General features: G+C 43.2%; 1 protein-coding gene across 1 annotated transcript; it reads left to right on the top strand.

The window, feature by feature from the left end:
* Nucleotides 1-4,050: 4,050 nt before the first annotated feature.
* Nucleotides 4,051-15,148, top strand: LOC141764460 (uncharacterized). The gene is made up of 3 exons (XM_074629728.1): nt 4,051-5,578; nt 6,008-7,367; nt 9,115-15,148. Exons 2-3 carry the CDS (start codon nt 6,493-6,495, stop codon nt 10,106-10,108), a joined length of 1,869 nt encoding a protein of 622 aa, XP_074485829.1. The 5' UTR covers nt 4,051-5,578; nt 6,008-6,492; the 3' UTR covers nt 10,109-15,148.
* Nucleotides 15,149-19,073: the final 3,925 nt, after the last annotated feature.

Below are 19,073 nucleotides of genomic sequence, written 5' to 3' on the forward strand. Positions count from 1 at the left end.
TGTTGTGAGAACATTTGCTGCAAACATTAGTTTAGTTTAAAGTAGTTTCAATGAAAACTGTTCAGTGGGGACACTGTTTATTTAGAAAGTTTTTGTTTTTTTGTTTTTCAAATATCATTTTTCACCACAAACAAGTGTTGGGGTGAAGGCAGATATATATAAAAACCTGGACACATAATATGGAGCCAGGACAGGGACGTCAGTTTCTGGCATTGAAAACAAAACCTGAACTGAAAAAAGTTTTATTGGCATTGGCAAAAAACTTAGCACTGAAAAATAAAAAACAGCTTCCAATAAAGACTGAATGTAACACACTTTACACTTACAATCTTATTACTTATTATTCTTTTTCATTTCCGTTTTAGTCACTGGCTCCATACCATAAAGCTATGATGAATGATCGTATGATTTTATACCACTAGAGATACATGAGAAAACATGTTTTTTTTGTAACGCGGGCATAAACTCACAGGTGTTTATGAGGATGTGGGTGAATGCTGCTGCCCTTTTGTTGTGCTGCTCTTTACAGGCTGAAACGCAAAGAGCGTTTCTGAATGCTGCTGCTTATATTTCTCATCACCGGAAGAGCTATAGAGAGTCCAACCGGCATTTACTCTGCAGCATCTTGGCACACACTTATCTTTCACAGTTCAGCAATTCAAGGCCACAAGAATGTGTTCATCCTCTTCGTAAAAGTAAACACTGCTGCTTTCTGCTCTTACGGAAAGAATACCTGCAGAACAATGGCAAAAAAAAACGTATGAAACCTACACAGAGGAAGCTGGAAACAGTTTGAACCCACAATATTGTTAAATGAACTTCACTACTCTAATTACATCAACCATATGTTTATAGAACTTTTGGTCTTAGTTTCAGGTGAAATTGTCCTCAAAGTGAATTACAAATGTATTATTTTCAGAGGGGTATGTACCCCCAAAAATACCTGAGTATTGACTGGCAATTTGATCTTGTTGATGAATGCGGAAACTATTTAAAGAGGACCTATTGCTTTTGTGCTTTTTTCCCTTTCCTTTAGTGTGTTATCAAGTTTTTTGTGCATGTAAAAGGTCTGCAAATTACCAAGTCCACACCAACTGGAGTTACTCTCCCTCACAAAAACACTGCCCCTGAACTGCCAGAAACACCTCGATTGAAGTCCTGCCTTTAGTTCTGTAACGTGATGATGTCATCAAGTAACACATTTGCATAATAGAGTGGTACAGGAATCCTAAGACCCTGTTCAGACCCGGCATTAACATGCGTCCTGAATGATCGGATTACAAGTGGACAGCTCTAAGTACAGATGTGAACGCACTCAAGACACATTGAGATCTGAACGCTCAGACCACATTCAGAGGTGGTCTGGGGTTAGACCAAATATATCTTATTTATAGGCTACATATCTACAGACTATCAGACTAGGCACACAAAGTGCATTATTATCATACTGTCGGAGATGTGTCTGTGTTTTTGTTCCGCTGCTTTGCACGGAGCTGATACCTGTCCACTTGCTCTCTCTCATCCCCGGCTCTCTGAAGCTCTGTACCCGCTGTTGCCTTGCAAAGGCGACAGTGTCGGCAAATTCACAGATATGTAGAATATTACTACTAATAATAGCCAAATCCAGAGTTATTATCCCTTCCTCCATTCATGTGAATGAGACCCAGACCGAGGCAGGAGCACAAGCCGTGACAACGGCGTGACGTTGGGACCCCGTGACCGAGTCATTTGACCGACCGGACACTACTGTGCATATTTCATGTGCTCAAGATCCGGGTACTTTTCCAGACGGAAGTCGAGCCATTTAGGCTTCACACGCCACTGAGCAACTTTCATAGGAATGAACGGAGCCCCGCCTCCAACGCTGTATCCAGTTCTCTTAATACATCCATGCATCTCTGCAGCACTCTATACCTTCCTAGCGGCTAGTTTGGCACACCCTCAAACTAAGCTATAGAGCGGAGCTGGAGCGGAGTCCGAAGAGTTTGGTTCGGTTGACCAATCACAACAGAGTGGGCCAGTATGAGAAAAATAGAGCTTTTTTAGAACAGTAAAGCATGTAAACATGTTCTAGTAGAAACCCAAAATACAAGTGTGAACCTGAAAATGGGAATAATAGGTCCTCTTTAAACCGTGTGAGAAAAAAAACAAAAGGTTTAATTACAAAATGCAATGTTGGCCTGTCTGTTTGGATACAGATATGAGATTCACCAGGGGAATATGGGGGGAAAAAACATGAATGATTCAGTCTATAAAAATGGAACTAAATAATATATATCTCTTGAGCTGACTCATAACTTCAACACCAACTTTTATGCCAGCAGTTAATATTGCAGAGTGGGTGTCTTTTTCTTTCTTTTTTTCTCATCGTGGGTGTCTAATGATGGAGCTAAACTCTTCAAATACCAAGTGGTTCATTGCTTTATTATATTGAATGAGAAATTTTTTCCTCTGCTGTGAAAGTTGGAATTCTGGTATTTCATTATGCATCTAGTTTCAAAGCTGTGGCAGACTTTTTTATGATACCTATGAAAAACCCTATCAAGTTAAATTTACCATCTTTGTTGTTCAGACATGCCAGAGAAAATGTGCTGCTTGGTTTACCCCACATTAAAAATGTGAGAGCCGGTTATTTTGCCACGAGCCATGAACTCATCGTCTATAAATGGAGACGCAACCTGTCGACCTGAGACCAAATGAATGAGTCCACTGTGGAGAGAGCGACAGCAGCATGTGCATAAACTCAGCCCATTTGATCAAAACGCTATATGACAGGGAATTATTAATTCACTGATACTGGGCTGGAAATAGGAAACCTGTCCATGCCATTTTAATTTAACCTTCCAAGTTCATTAGCAGAAAATGCATTTCTCTCTATTTGATCCTTTTGTTCCTTTGGTCTGTGCCTCTGAGAGATCTCTGAGCCCACTGGTTATCAATATTAACAAAAGAATGTGTGCTATGGTCAATACTGGGGCCCTATCCAATTATTCCATCACCTCTGACTGATTTAAATACATTTTTCTGTAATACCAGCAGCAGTTAAAAACATGAAATTGGTTTCACACAGTCTGCATTGCTCAGTAACAGGTTGTAAGAATCATCTGTAATAATGATAGATGATGAATGTTTGTGTGGTTTTATGTGTGTGTTTTGCCTCCCAGGATTATTATTACAAATCTTCATGCATTATGCATTGTTTTGTATAAAGCTCTATCTCAGCGGATATAAAAACACAAAGTTCATCTCAACAAAGTATCTGCACATATTGTCTGAATTCTGTTTGAAAACTGTTGAGGTGTGGTCACATCACACTTCAATCCCATGAAGCCTATATGACGGACAAATTCAGCCATGTGTTTCCTGTTTCGGGGTTATCTCCGGCCGGCTTCGTAGGTCAGAGCTCACCTTTGTTCAGTTTCGAAGAAGCGGATGTGCTCCGCTGGCCAGAAGAAACACTCCGGCATTGTGTTTGGAAATTGTTATTCAAGTGTGTTTCCTTCATTCCTCATTGATCAGCTGCAAGGGACACGGACGGCTCCAGTGTGACCATTATTTACCCCCGCCACAGATTCATAATGAACGAAAATATTTTCACACTTCTCAAAAGTCTACCCGGAGGATTCAACCAAGCCTCCAGGAAGAGTGCTGGGCTTTGAAGCAAATTTATCATAGTGGCCAAACAGTGGTACTACAACTTCTGTGCCCGTCACGTGACGCCATTTGGCCCAAAAATACTTTTTCTCATAGACTTATGTTGGGAAAGAAACGTCTGTAACTCAGTGGATCATTTTTTTTTAGGTGAATCAACTTCCCAGTATGAACACTTAAATAACCATTATTTAAATTATTAGGTCCTAAAAGTTGTAAAATGCACTAATAGCTGAATCCGGAGTTATTCTTCTTCCTCCGTTCATGTGAGACCAAGGCTGGAGCGAGGGCTGGGAGGCGGGGTTAAAGGAAATGCTACTGCGCCTGCTTTATGGGCCCAATGATTGTGGAAGAACGCCGGAAGATCTGGGTTTCTTTTATATTCGGAAGCCAAGCTTTTTTTGCTACATGCACCACTGAGTAACTTTCATAGGGATGAATGAATGTCCAGAAACCCTCACAGGTACTGCACTTAGCATAAAAAATATGCTCAAATCATAAAACGGCAAACTGCAGCCCAACAGGCAACAACAGCTGTCAGTGTGTCAGTGTGCTGACTTGACTATGACTTGCCCCAAACTGCATGTGATTATCATAAAGAGGGCATGTCTGTAAAGGGGAGACTCGCCGGTACCCAATGAACCCATTTTCATTCACATATCTTGAGGTCAGAGGTCAAGGGACCCCTTTGAAAATGGCCATGACAGTTTTTCCTAGTTTCCAAGTTTGAAGCGTTATTTAGCCTCCTTTGTGAAGCTAGTATGACATGGTTGGTACCAATGGATTCATTAGATTTTCTAGTTAAGATTCCAGTATCTTCACTCTAGCCTGGAAACTGAGCCCGCAGCAACCTAAAAATCGCAAGTTGCGTGAATACGTTAAAGAAATTAGTGGCGTTAAAACGAATTTGCGTTAATGCGTTATTATCGCGTTAACTTTGACAGCCCTAGTTATAACATGAAACGCTTTATGTTGTAACAAAAAGTTATAAAATGAAACATTCAGTAGTATATTGTTACAACAAGCCTATGTCATGATACTGATCTGTTTTCTGGCGTGGCAGCAATACGCTTCCGTAATAGGCTACATAACATACGAAGCATACATTTCAACACATTTCTGTTTGTCTTTCCTGCAATGTTCCTGTTTCTGCCCTTTAGCATTTCATCATTTATTTTAAGAGGAATGTGTTTACTGTTAGGCTACCAGATTGAAAAAAAAAAAGCGGCTAAATACTATAATATAATAAATGATGAGGCTATTTGATGATTGATCTTGTCAGAAATCATTGTTGTTGTGAAAACGACGACAGGAACATAAGCTACAATCAATAAGCTATTTGGCTGTCACAATCAATCAAAGGGAATCCAGTTGTCCTGATTCTCTTGAGTGTCAAGAAAGGAGGCAGCCGTCAACCTTTCAGAAAATATGAAGTAAAGCCTGCAGAGTGAAGTGACAGACACTTTATGATTGATTACAGATTTTAAGAAATGGCATAGGTGCTGCACCGTTGAGTGTGTGGCGGTGTGTGTGTGTGTGTGTGTGTGTGTGTACAGCAGCTGCTCCCTCCCTCACTTTACTCTCCTCTCATATTCAGTCCTGCAGTAGCGGATGGACTCGCAGCTCTTGCCGGCAGGAGCACAGACATCTGAGGAGCCCGTAGTGTCAAAGAAAAGCTGTCGGAGACACAAAGAGCTCCACCAACAACCAATCTCTCTGTATACGGATTATTTAAAGCGTGATTTCGTGCTGTAAGCAATCCAGGAGCAACTTTGCCATTGTTTCTGGGTTTTTTTGTGGTGCAGACCTTCAGTCAGTCAACACCTGGCTGCATTTTCAACATCTTCAGGCTTTCAGCATCAACGAGGATCCACACACTGTCAGTAAACAGTGACTGGAATTTGGCTGGATTTGCTTTCTTCTGAGGGTAAGATCATTATTTTAATGAACAGCTACTCCTCTATGCCTTTTACCCATTTAGGATTCAAATAGGTCTTTTGCAGGATGAGCCTGGGGTGGAAATTATTAAGTTTCTGTATTGCAACATTTGACTTATGCCCCCCTTTTTTAAATAGCAATAATTTGATATTGTTGTACGTATAAAACATTTTCTTCACCATTCATAAAATTACAATAAATCAAGTAATTTCCTTCCTCACTTCCTTACTGAATATTTCTACCAGCTAAGTGGGAGAAGCTCTGATCCAAACACACCAGAAGGAGATGTTAAAAGCTTTTCAGTGTTTTTATATTCAGGAAATGTGTTATTTGCTGTTGTTTGGTCTGCTACACAGAGCTATTAATACAGCTGCAGGTGGAAACAGCCTCTGAAATCTGGTGTTTTTCCCCTAAACAGATCTGATTGCCTCCCTGTGATGGACTGAAGGTGTGAGGAGGAGGAGGAGGAGGAGGAGGGAGAGGAGAGAGAGGTCTGCATGATGTTAGCCTTTCTTGAAGGTGAGAAAGTCTATTAACAGCTGGTGGGGGATTATCAGATTCAGTCAGCCGCTCCCTGGAGGAATGAATGTACATATGTTATATAAGGACTGCACTGGGACCAGTGCTGAACGCCATCATGACTCCAGCTGACTCATAGGATGTATGATTTACAATTCAAGATGTTTATCCACTCAGAGCAGGAGGACCTGCAGACCACATGACTGGAACCTCAAATTATGTTTTTTGTTAAGGATTTCCTGCCTTTTTGGATTTTTTTTTGCTTTTCCTATGAGTCTATGAATGGATTTTAATGAGGACCAAGGGAAACCAGTACAGTAAGCCGTACGGTCGGGAGATTTTCATACCTCTCTGCTGTGGTTTTGTTCCCGCCGGGAGAGCAGCATGGATCTGTCCCGGGACCAGCAATCAGACTGGAGCTCAGTCCAACCCAGCTTCTCTCCGCTGCTGCAGTACGACGGCTCTCAGGAAAGACTCAACCACACCTACAGCTTCCACAGCTCTATAATGCTGCCCTCCACCTTCAGCTCCCCCACCGCCTCCCTCCATCAACCTCTGCCCTCTCTGCTGCCCTCCTCCCTCATCTCCTCCCCTTTATTCTCCACCACCTCAGACTCTCGACAAACGTCCACCTTTATCTACCAACCCTCCTCCTCCTCCTCCTTTCCTTCGTCCTTGTCCACTTTTTTTTCCAATGACTTGGCCAACCTGGAGAGCATGCTGCTCTGGACTCTCCACGAGCCCAGCACCATCGCTCTGACCATCATGTACTGTCTGTCTTTCATTTTGGGATTTGTTGGGAACTTAATGTCCCTGCGCGTCCTCACCAACAGGCGGAGCCGTCGGCTGGCTGGCGTCAGTGCCACGCGCAGCCTCCTGGTGAACCTGGCGGTGTGTGACCTGGCTGTGGTTTGCGTGTGCATGCCAATCACCCTGGGAAGCCAGATCTACACCGCCTGGGTCTATGGCGACCTCCTTTGTCGGGCAGTGCCCTTCACGCAGGCGGTTTCAGTGTCAGCCAGTGTGTTGACGCTTACCGTGATCAGTGTGAATCGCTACTACAGCGTTCGATCACCGCTGCGAGCTCGCTCCATGTTTACCCGCCGTCGAATCTTGGCGACCGTCGCCGTGGTGTGGACCATCTCTTCGATTATATGTGCTCCTATTGCGGTGATGAACCGGCGAAGGACGATCAGCTTTGGGACGTTTGCCATCTTGGTCTGTGAGGAGAAGTGGCCTCAGCATCGCCTTAAACAGGGGTAGGTTCTCCAACAGACCAGTAGGATCTAGTCTAGGATCAGATCCTCTGCTCTCCAACTGATTTTCAGAACTTTTGTCCACTTAACAACCATGATGCAGCCTGACACACCAAGCGGACAGCCGCGTTTCCATTGAAGTTTTTATTTGTATTTTGAAGTAACACATTAGAAAAGCTGTATGGAAACGGCAAAAATAAAATAAAACTTGAAAAAAGTTTTTACTTTCGGTTGAGGTGGTTTTTGCCTTTGTCGAGAGTTGATGCGCTCAATGGATAATGGAAACGCCTTTGCCAAATAAATTCTGAGGTAGTGAACATTTAACTCAAATGACTGATCAGCTGTTTCCATTGATGGCATATTCTCAGATGTTCCCATATCGTGTGAATGCTTGTCTTTGTCCCGTTCAGCTTAAAACATGGCCAATACTAGCTGACATGAAAGAACAATTAAAACTTGCCCAATTGAAACAAATTCCTGAAGACCTCTCTCCATGTGTCTCTTGTAGATGGTTAGATGGCCAACACGACTTGTTTTGTTTCCAGTTCACAAACTCTAGTTCTTCTTCTACTCTGTTTACTGGCAGATTACAGCCTTGCGTAGCCTGCAGCGCCAACTTCGGACCAAACTACACTGTAGCCAAGTTTATTCGCTCCAAACCAGTTGATGGAATTTGCTTTCTTTTTTCGTAACATTTCAAAAGTTTGCTTAAAATTTGCTTGACAATTGAAAAGAAACACTACTACTGTTGGGCCATGGTTAAGATTCATGGCCACCCATCACCGGTAGCTTTTGTTGAATCCAGCTCTGTTGGCAGTAATTCGCTCTTAATGGCCATTTGAGCATGCTGAATTGGAGGACGCCATCAATGAGAGAGAGATCTCTGATTGGCTGGACATACCATTGAATCGGTGATTTCAACCATTTTCTTCCTTCTCTGTTTTTCCCCCCAAAAAAGACCACAGACCAGGCAAAGCAAAGTTAAACTTTACTGTGTTAGTTACAACCTTTTTCCAGACATATTTTCAACTGATGTGTTGAGGATACAATCAGACACATCACAAACAGGCGCATAACTTACGTGCAGGTTGGCTATGTGGTCGGTGTTGTAGACTTTGTAACCTGAGGGAACTTGAGATGAAGCTGAACACTCACTTGCCGTTTGCCTGTACTAGTTCTTAAAATTTGGTTTGGTGTGTCAGGGTCCTTTAGATTCTCATATAGGGACCCACTTGTCATTCAAACCTGTGAGGTTCTTTAAGCGGCAGTCAGTCACTTTGAGAAAATATGGAAAAGTTATTTTTTTTAAAACTGTCACTATATCCTGACAGTAGTGCATGAGAAAGATAATATGCCTCCTCCTAATGCTTCCAATGGCATTTGCAAGATTTTACCTCGTCAAGTGTCTCAGAATGACTTCTATTGTGTTCACTCTGTATTGTCATATTGATTCGGGTATTTTGTTGATGAAAACAGGAGATGGTATTGAGAGGAGCTCATTGTGATGTAAATGACAATGACTTTACAATGAGCCCCTTTCAACACTATTGCAGTTGCTTCCTGTTCCTGATGACTTCAATGGGAGCATGTCATCATTGTAATGAAAATATCCTGGAGTATGGAGAGTATACAGATGAATATAATAGACACATTTTAATTAAAAAAACATTACTGATTTCAGTTTATAATAATTAATATTGTTTAATTAAATCAGTGTGTCATTTTTAATTGTTTCACTTTTCTTCCACAGATACAATGTGCTGCTGTTTGTGATGCTCTACTGCCTGCCGGTGACCTTTAATCTCACCATAGGCTTCCTAACTGGCAGGCGGCTGTGGGGAGGGAGGAAATCCGCTTTCGCCGATCTCGATCCTCGCAGCGAAGCCCTGCACGCTTCGCGCCTCAAGACGCGGCAGAAGATCGCCAAGATGGTGGTGTGTCTGGTGCTGCTGTTCGCAGTGTCCTGGCTGCCGCTCTACTTGGTTGACCTTTGGATCGACTGCGAGGAAACGCCGCCGTCTTGGCTGCTGCAGACACGGCCGTTCGCCCAGTGGCTGGGCCTCACGAACTCCAGCCTTAACCCCATCTGTTACTGCTTCATAGGGGATCTGTACCGCTCGGCTAAAGTGATACGGACGCGATACTACCAGAAAGTCGCCGCTCTCTTCGGCTCCTCCTCATTCTCCAGCTCGGCCGCGGTGGCGTCTCCTGCCTCGGTGATTACAGACAGCAGAGGGACTGCCGCTGAGCGCCACCATATTGCTGCTGCTGTGGCGGCGTCTGCATCCATCGTTACAATCCCCAGGCTGTTGATCTTGGCTCGAGGCCAGGGACTGGGGCAGAAGGTCTTAGACAGTTCAGACAGCCGAGCAGGGTCCGACCACAGTATCTCAGACTGGTGTCGGTCCAGTCCCAGCGTGTGTGACAGCTCCTTGTTCCCCTGCCAGCTCCACACGCTCCAGCACTCCATACAAAGAGCAGACCTCCTGCCCACGAGGAGACACTCTGTGAATGAGAACACGGGATCATTAACTTTAAGGATCGAGGCTGTGGAAATAGATGTGCTGCCTTCGAGGAGGCATTCGGGGGACAGAATATATAGTCTGTCAGCTGATAAGAGAGACATCATTACCATGGGCAGAGACGCTCTCTGTTACACCGGGCACCACAGAATCAAAACATCACAAACCTACTCTCTGGTAGGAGAGAGGGAGGATGAGACGACCGATATGACCAGTCTGTGAACGCTGCAGATTATCTGAAGTATGAGGATTTTGTTTCTCGTCTGTCAGCAGGCAGCAAAAACACACACAGCTCCTGATTCAGTTTGCAGTGGACAGTGTGGGTTAATCCCTTGCATAAGCCATTGTTTGTCTTGAGGATAAACTGACCTGATCTACACACTCCTTCTTTCGCTGTGAAGTATTATATCAGTATCATCGATAGCACAGGAGATCCAGGATTGACGTTTGCACCGATGAGTTGAGCTTTTTCAAAGCAGCTGGAGGGAGAAGTGATGGAGTGATTCCTGCAGGGGTTATTTTGCCTCGGGCTAGAAAGTAAGAATCTCTGATCGAAGCAGTGTGCCATTAAAATGCAAGTCTTATCATAAGTGATTGAGCTGCTAGTCACAGTCGTGTCTGACATCTGCTAAAGACAATAACCCAGCAGGACGTATCTATGTTCTTCTCTTTCTTTCTTATTGCTTTGCTAATGTAGGAACACACTGTATCAGGTCTTTACAGGATAATGTCACCATCAATGTCTGCAGTCTGTGAAAAGATATGTACTGGAGCAGCAGTTGTTCATGTGTGCAGTCAGTCATACAGGTGATCTGCAGGGAATATGAGATAGAAACTGTATATGGAGCAGAACATCTAAAGCTCACAGTACAGTGAATGCTTTTGCACATAATAACTCTGTGTTATTACACGGCTTTGTTGAATACTCAAATCTGATTGGTCAATCACGGCATTCTACGGTCTGTTATTTCTTTATAGCAGACCGTTGCTATGTCCACAGCTCTGATGTCGGACTCTGGCAGACTGTTTTGTCAAATTATTGATTTCTTAAGTAAGTAGCTGTGTAATAAGCGGGATAATGTGCAGCTAATTGGTCATTGTTGTGAAAGAATCCCCTTCAGGGCGATGAGAGACCTCAGCATCGCCCTGTCGGGGTTTCTTTCACAACAATGACTGGCTCGCTGTGCATTATCCCTTACTTATTACACAGCTTTGCTGAATACTCTATTCTGATTGGTCAATCACGGCGTTCTACGGTCTATTATTTCTTTATAGCAGACCGTTGCTATGTATAACAGACCGTTGCTATGGGCGCAGTTCTGATGTTGGACTCTGGAAGACTGTTTTCATGTCGAATTATTGATTTCTTATGTAAGTAGCCGAGTAATAAGCAGGATAATGTACAACGAGCCGCTGTGCACACCTATCGGGGTTTATTTCACAACAATGACCGGCTTGCTGTACATTATCCCTTACATATAGCTATTAGATATGAAATAACTTTTTAAGGTTCATCACATTTTTGAAAGTGAGACCAGGTCGTCTGAAATACGGCCAAAAACAAGCTGGTTTACTTCACTCAGAGGGAATTTAAAAGGTCGGTTCACCCAAGAAACATATTTTCTCACGTGGCCTTAAGTGGTTTCTAATCATGGAGATAGTTCTGGTTTAATTTTCCGTGATGTTGAGGTAACCGTCGCTGACTTTTCTGATGCCATCCCAACATGTAATTTTGGTGAATGTAATTTAGTTGATGGTGCTCACAGGATTTAATAAAATCATCTGTCACATGATAATGGATAATGGATTGCCATTTCATTTTCACCTCATCATTCACTCTGACACTGTGTTCATTTTAGCCGCTCTCTGCTTGGTTGCTGTGGGGGTTATTTTGCCCCATCCAATCAGCAATGAATGAGATATCCATCATGCCAATGTCATTTTCAGTCAACTGTGGAGTGATGGTTGCAAGGAGCAGTAACGTTTTTCACTCAGATTGAAGAAACATGCCACTTAAGGGTGCTCCGCAGATTTTTCTTTTAAACAAAGTCACCTAAACACATTCTGTGTGTGTGTCTTTGAAGCCTAACAAATAGGCTGAATGCATTTCCACAAAAGGCATCTGCAAAGTTGTTTGTTTTGAAATGTTTTTATACGGCATTATTTACATCCATGGTTATTTGCTAGCGGTCTTCTTCTTCCCTACATATAGCTGACACATTGCTGTGTTTTTAGGTATGTTACTGCCACCCGTAGATCCTACGTGATCTCATCCCTACTCATCATATTTTGCCGCTTGGGCAAAAGCCCCCAGTGTCACTATAATGACAGCAAGGGCTGTGTTTGTGTAGTATCTTTGCCCAGAAGGTTTGCGTGTGTTTAACATTGTAACATGTGGTTAACATTGTGAAACGGTCGCGGTTAGGTTTAGGCAACAAACTACTTGGTTAAGGTTAGAAAAAAGATCATGGTTTGGGTTAAAATAAGTACGCCTTTTGGTTTCACACGGGACGCGAATGCCGGCCCCCTGGTTGAAAGTCCTGTGCTTGTTTGACCAATCCACCACCCCCTCCCTCATGAAGCATCGCGTTAGTTCATGTAGGACACAGGATTCATACGCCCCAGCTGTTATCATCTGACAGCCAGCTGATCGAACCATTGTTTCCGATCAGTCACACACCAATCACAGTCCATTCTCACAACAAGGTGGTCCATTTAAACATGTCTCCCTCCTCCCTGCTACACCAATGCTGCTACACACCGCTGCTGCTGGCAAAGCTTTGCCCCCACCACCCTCTTCTAGTTCAGAGTCCTAACATGCATAGCTCAAAGGTTAAAATGGTATCCAATGTCTTGCTTTGGGCCCACTCTTGTATACTCATGGGGGTTTTCTGCATTGCGCTCCCTGTTTTAGCGTAGCATGCTGCTTGGCTAATCCAGGGTGCATCTCGAGAGTGGAGCCATCAGTGCCAAGCATAACTGTATTTCTATATGTTATAATAAATGGTTAAATCTATGACGAGAGTGTTCCTGGCTGAACCACCCTAAGCAGACTTTCTGGCTCTTGATACTACGTCCGTTGCTTTCAGCGTCTAATAATGAGGCAGATGGGTTTACAGTGGAGTTAGTTGAAAGCCCGGTGTGTCTCATACAGACGCTAAAGGGTGCCAAGACGTCGAGGGCCACTGCCCAAGCATCGGTATTTGACATCCTGCGTTAGATCAGTGCAACCCTGTGAAGCCATTGGCAGGAATGTTTATCACGTCTCCTGCACGCTCATGCAAGTGCACTTGTGCATGCCCAAGACACACAAAAAAAGTTGACAGCCCCAATTTTATCAACACTTGTTGACCTTTTTCTGGCTCTGACGCAGGAAGATAACCCATTCTGTTCCCATTCTTCATCCACCTACAAAGGTGTGATTGGCTCAGTTGTTTTTTTCCAACCAGGGGAACAATTATCAGCAAGCGCAACAAAAGACCTATTTAAGGCACTTAAAGCTGAAGTAGCCGAGATTGGAGCAAATACCGGTATAACGCCAAACTACCGGTCACATGACCGGAACGCAGCCAATGGGAACGCTTTCTCAATGAAATGACCTGTGATGTTTCCCGAGATTTTTTAATGCCTGAAAACAGAGCCATGAGGAGGCGCAGATGTCTAGTTATCTCTCAGAACACTTGAATTACAATATGCTGAAAGGTTATTATGGAATTTTTGCCCAATGATGCCAAAAATATTCTGCCTACTGCCACTTTAAAGGGGCTATATGTAAGAATCAGAAATTGCTTGTTAACACCTGTGGCCGTTAAGTCGACAGTCAGCATCATGTTGCTCGCGCTTGTTTAGACGCGAGCGAGCATCGATCAAAACAGTGAGGCGACACGTGACTGACAGGCATGATGTTGATTAACGTTAGCAACATTAACCAGCTAAAACCCACAATATCACTATATGTTTCACATGCTTGGCAGTAATGTTAGCTTACCTGTTCAATAGGAATTTCGCCAGCTCAGGGTCCGTTTTGATACCCAAAACCAAACGAAGGTCCTCCATGAATCGAAGGCCCGGCTGATGTTGATCCTAGTTTTCCCACCGACGTCGGTCACATTCCAAGACGGGCTTCACTAGATATAACTTTGTTTTTTTTGTGCTACCGTGGAGTTTGTGTTTGAGTCTGAGTTGTGATCGGGTCCGGTCGTTCGTTGTCGTTAGCGGATTCCATTTATAACCGAACGTTAGCCAATGTTGCAGACTGTTAGCCCTGTAGCGGAGCTGAAGAGAGCAAGTAGTTGGATTTTCACGGAAAGAACGGGCCCACATTCTTCACATTAAAAGCAGTTTACAGGCTGATAGAGGAAACCCAGAAAGTCGTGGAAGGTCTCATATTTTAGGTTAAGTTACAACCTGTTCACTCATTAGCAATAAAAAACAATTAAAAAGCGTTTATACTTGTAAAAACTTACATACAGTCCCTTTAACAGGTCAGGGATCTGTAGGATATCAATGTTTTTGCCCCTCTGGATGATACTTGGAACCCTGTCAACAAGACTATTTCTTAATTTTAAGGTAGTTCCTGTGAAATTACATTCAGTCCTATTGCATTGAGGACAAATTAAACCAAAACTGCATGTCCAGATTCCACTAAAGGTCAAACAATTTGCCATTTGGGTGAGCTGACCCTTAACATTTTTGTATATCACATTGACTGTACTGTGAATAGCTAAGGAAGAATACATGAGTATATCAATTTTAGTATTTGATAACAGGAGAATGCCTTGTTGAGTAAAGGACTGAAACAGGGTGCCCAAATAGCTTTAAATGTTAAGGATACACATCCATAGATGCATGCACACAGACAAACAAAAATCTAATCTACCCTCAGGCTGCTGCTTCCAGTTGTGTGCGAGACAGAGGTGGTGAATAGAATGAACTGCTGTGACATCAAGCTGCTAATCACACTCTTGTCCTCGCAGCAAAAGTGAAGTGGTGCAACACTCAAGGCATCACACTGTGTTGAAACTGACCTATTTATGTCATTGGATAAGGTTGCTTTGTACCTCAGAAAATCTCAATGCCATTATGCTGTGACAGTGTCTTTCATCTCTTTCTGTCTTTACTTTCATCTACCTCTCTCTCTTTCTCAGTTTTGCACTGTGTTAATAGAGGGCATGTGTAGCCTACTAAATAATGTGCATTTTGGTGTTTCATTAAAAAAAGCAAAGTGTCTGTCTGTGGTCCCCTGCAGCTGTGACTGAAACGTCCCAGGATTTTCACACATTTTTAAAGGTGCAATGTGTAAGATCTGGCCACGATTTTAGTTTAAAACATTCCAAAAATGAACCAACATTATCAACAGATTGTGAAGAAGTTATAGTGTTGATGTTACGTCATATACGTCTACTGTATGTATTGTGTTGCAGAGATATGGGGCGGCACGGTGGTGCAGTGGTTAGTCAGGATATCCGGGACCTTCTTGCTCACAGCAATTGGGTTCGATCCCCGATCTGGGCAGGGACTTTCTGTGTGGAGTTTGCATGTTCTCCCCCGTGTTCGAGATGGTTTCCTCCGGGTTCTCTGGTTTTCTCCCACCACCAAAACATGTATCCTCCCACCCCCGTTTGCGTCAGGAAGGGCATCCGGCGTAAAACCCATGACAAATCGTGGCAACCCCTAACGGGAGCAGCCGAAAGACGAACATTGTGTTGCAGAGATATTCACTAAAATAAGCATGCTAAGCCCCTCCTGTCTTGTAATACCACATGTACGTCGAGAGGTGATAGTGAGTCTCTGTAGCATCCAGTCTGCCCTCAGTCAAACATGAGAGGACTAAGAAGTAGAGCTGCCCCGAGGGCTTGTCAATCATGTTTCGATAGTTTGTTTATAGGATTAAATCAAAATTGGCAGAAACAAGAAAACGACTCATATTTTCGTTTTGTTTTCCCTACCACCAGGAGACTACTTCGCTGTGAGAAGAGCGGGCGGCAGCTCCGGGAGACGGCCCTTCAGTTAGTACTCACATTCAACCAGTGTCTGATCCCGGGGGACCGACCTGACTCCCTGCCTTATCAGCAAACTTTCTGTTGCTGCCGGTACACAGGTTAGACTGGCTGAATCCACATTGCTACAGCTTACTGCTATGCTGAAGGTCTATCTCCCGGCGCCGCCACCTCCCCTTTGCAGGGAGGACGAAACAAAAATATGTTTTCTTGTTTCTGCCACTTTGTATTTAATCCAATAAACAAACTATCAAAAAGCAATGTTACACAGACAGTACAGTCCCCGGTTAGTGGCACAGTAAACACAGTATAGGCCGATGCTACATGTGAGGATTAAACTAGCGTCTCCGAGTTTCATCAGTTTGGTCCAATTTCACGTATTCTTGCCCTGCTGTTAGTTAGTAGTTTGCCATTTTCTTTTATAACTGATGACTGTAAATGTATATTGTATGTACCCAGTAGTCAAGGTAAAATGCTTCCCCCTATTTGTTTGGAGCATGTGGCCAGGCATTACACAGTGCCCGTAGGTGTGAATGTGAATGGTTGTCTGTCTCTATGTGTCAGCCCTGTGATAGTCTGGCTACCTGTCCAGCGTGTACCCCGCCTTTGCCCAATGTCAGCTCGGATCGGCTCCAGCCCCCCCGCGACAATGAATAGGATAAGCGGTTACAGATAATGGATGGATAGATGGACCTTTACGGAGCCTGCAACAAAGCTGTTCTTAAAAGTACTTCAGTTTGAGGGTTTTACATTGTTAAGTAAGTTGTCTTTAGCTAATCGGGACGTGATAAATGGTGGGAGGCCAAAAATAGACAGATAAAAGTTCTCTGCACAGTTCTTGGATCCTTTTGTCCCATCTTCTCTTCTTCCCTCAAGGCTTGATTACATCTTAATGGGATCTGAATTTAGTTATGAGTAGCACTCTCTCCTTTATCAAATGAGTTACAAAGAATTTGAAGGAGGGAGCCACTCAAAGACAGTGTCATCAAATTTGTGAAATGGACATCGCACCACCATGAATTTGATTAGTGATTATAGGATAAGTTTGACATTCAAATTTTTTCATGTAGGAAAGTTAGCTAAGAGATTTGAGAAACTAAAACAACTTTGGTGAAGGTTTGGATCGATGGCGCAGGTAGAAATCACAGCGTGGGTGGGCACAGGGAAAATCAGCTAGGCCTATAGCCCGTCCATGATCAATCATAGGATTCTTAATAGGTCCTGAAACGCAAATATTAAACCATTACAACACTTGCCTGAATGCACCACAATTTAATCATACAGGCCTTATACATCATCATCAGAGGTAATGTTACAGGCACCAACAAGACGCACATTAACAGCATTGCATAGCCTGGCATGGCGGTCACATATTCACACAGACGCAACATCATCATTAGTCAAGCCTATGGATGGAGGTACACCAGCAACAACATACTTAGTAATGTTAATGATGACACTTTAACATAGCCTGGCAGGGCAGCCACATAAACCACACAGATGGCAGACACATCAGCATAAAATCCAATTGTACACCCAACAAATACTATACCCAATAAACAATAACGTTGAAATAGGCCACTACAATCCTTAATGGTAAATTAGCTTACTTTTGATGATTACAGCGGGAGACGACGGGCCACTGAAATTATTTCATAATAGTTTCATTCAAAGGAGAGCAGGGACAAAGAGTTCAGTCTGTATGATGCCCTGATGTTAGTTTTTATCTGAGTGACAGCTGAAAAGAGTCTTTCAACAGCACAGCTTGTTATGGGTAACGTTAGGGTGACGAGGGGCCACATACGTGTCGTTATTACTTGGCACTTGTTGAGGGGAAACTGGCGCAGGAGTAGGTCTTGGTTGAGAATGATGGCTGAACTTGAAAGGGATTCTCCTCCTCCTGCTCCTCACGACGTCTTTTTGTGACAAACTTAAACCTGCAGTAGGCAGGAGGTTTTTGGCATCATTGGGCAAAAAATACATAATAACCTTTCAGCATATTGTAATTCAAGTGTTCTGAGAGAAAACTAGACTTCTGCACCTCCTCATGGCTCTGTTTTCAGGCTTTAAAACATCTAGCCTGTGACGGGTGACTTTGGCCAATCACAGGTCATTTCAGATATAGAGCGTTCCTATTGGCTGTTCATTCAACGGAGGCAGCTGTCAATCACTTGCAAACTCCGATCAAACGGTCAAACTAGGCAGCGTTGATCAAATATGAATCGATATTCTGTTACTGTTATGACTATTTCTCGCCTCAAATGTTCAGAAACATCTTGTAGTGTACTGTTTAGCTATACAATTTGAAAGTTTGCTCCGGCTGGTGGGCGGTGCTCGATAATTCCTCAACTGATCTCAACATGGCTGCCGGGTCACTAAAGTTCCTTGAGGAACACCATAGAAAAAGCCATGCTGTGATTTGGTACCAAAAACCTTTGACATTTGGAGATTTTTGCAAGAATCTCACTTTTCGGCGATTCGATGACGAGCACTTCTGTTCTGGAAACTGCTCAGAAACCCCTTTATTTTCCATTTACCTAGGAAAGCCATCCATCCTCTGAATGCTCTACGTCTGTAGTTGGTCTCAATGAAATGGCTACTATGGGGACTAACATCATCACATGTTAATACAAGCGATAAAAACAAAAGTCTCAGCTTTACAGTGATACCCAATTTATGTAATTTAAAGACTGTTTAGGAACCCTAGCATTCAGAAATATTCAAACACATCATTTTAGAACAGGTAAAAATAACACATTTATACTACATTCAAAAAAATGTTTGTCCAAAACTGCATGTGATTATCATAAAGTGGGCATTGCTGTAAAGGGGAGACTCGTGGGTACCCATAGAATCCATTTTCATCCACATATCTTGAGTTCAGAGGTCAAGGGACCCCTTTGAAAATGGCCATGCCAGTTTTTCCTCGCCAAAATTTACCCCAACTTTGGAGCATTATTTAGCCTCCTTCCCAACAGCTAGCATGGTACCACTGGTTAGTACCAGTGTATTTCTTAGATTTTCTAGTTTCATATGATATCTGTATCTTCACTCTAGTTGAAAGCTGAACCTGCTACAGCCTCTGAAAGACAGTAAAGTTGCGGGACTCAGGGGGTTAACAAGTTGTAAACTTCATGAGTTGGTAATTGAGAGACAAAGTAAAGGACAAACCCGAATAAATGAGTGGA

This window comes from Sebastes fasciatus, chromosome 3 (genome assembly GCF_043250625.1).
Source record: "Sebastes fasciatus isolate fSebFas1 chromosome 3, fSebFas1.pri, whole genome shotgun sequence".
NCBI lineage: Eukaryota > Metazoa > Chordata > Actinopteri > Perciformes > Sebastidae > Sebastes > Sebastes fasciatus.

What these genes read in the sequence shown, in the direction of transcription:
- LOC141764460 (XM_074629728.1), top strand. Translation starts at nt 6,493, where the DNA reads ATGGATCTGTCCCGGGACCAGCAATCAGACTGGAGCTCAGTCCAACCC. An exon ending in CAGCATCGCCTTAAACAGGG is followed by an intron (nt 7,368 to 9,114) that starts GTAGGTTCTCCA and finishes TTTCTTCCACAG; the next exon opens with ATACAATGTGCTGCTGTTTG.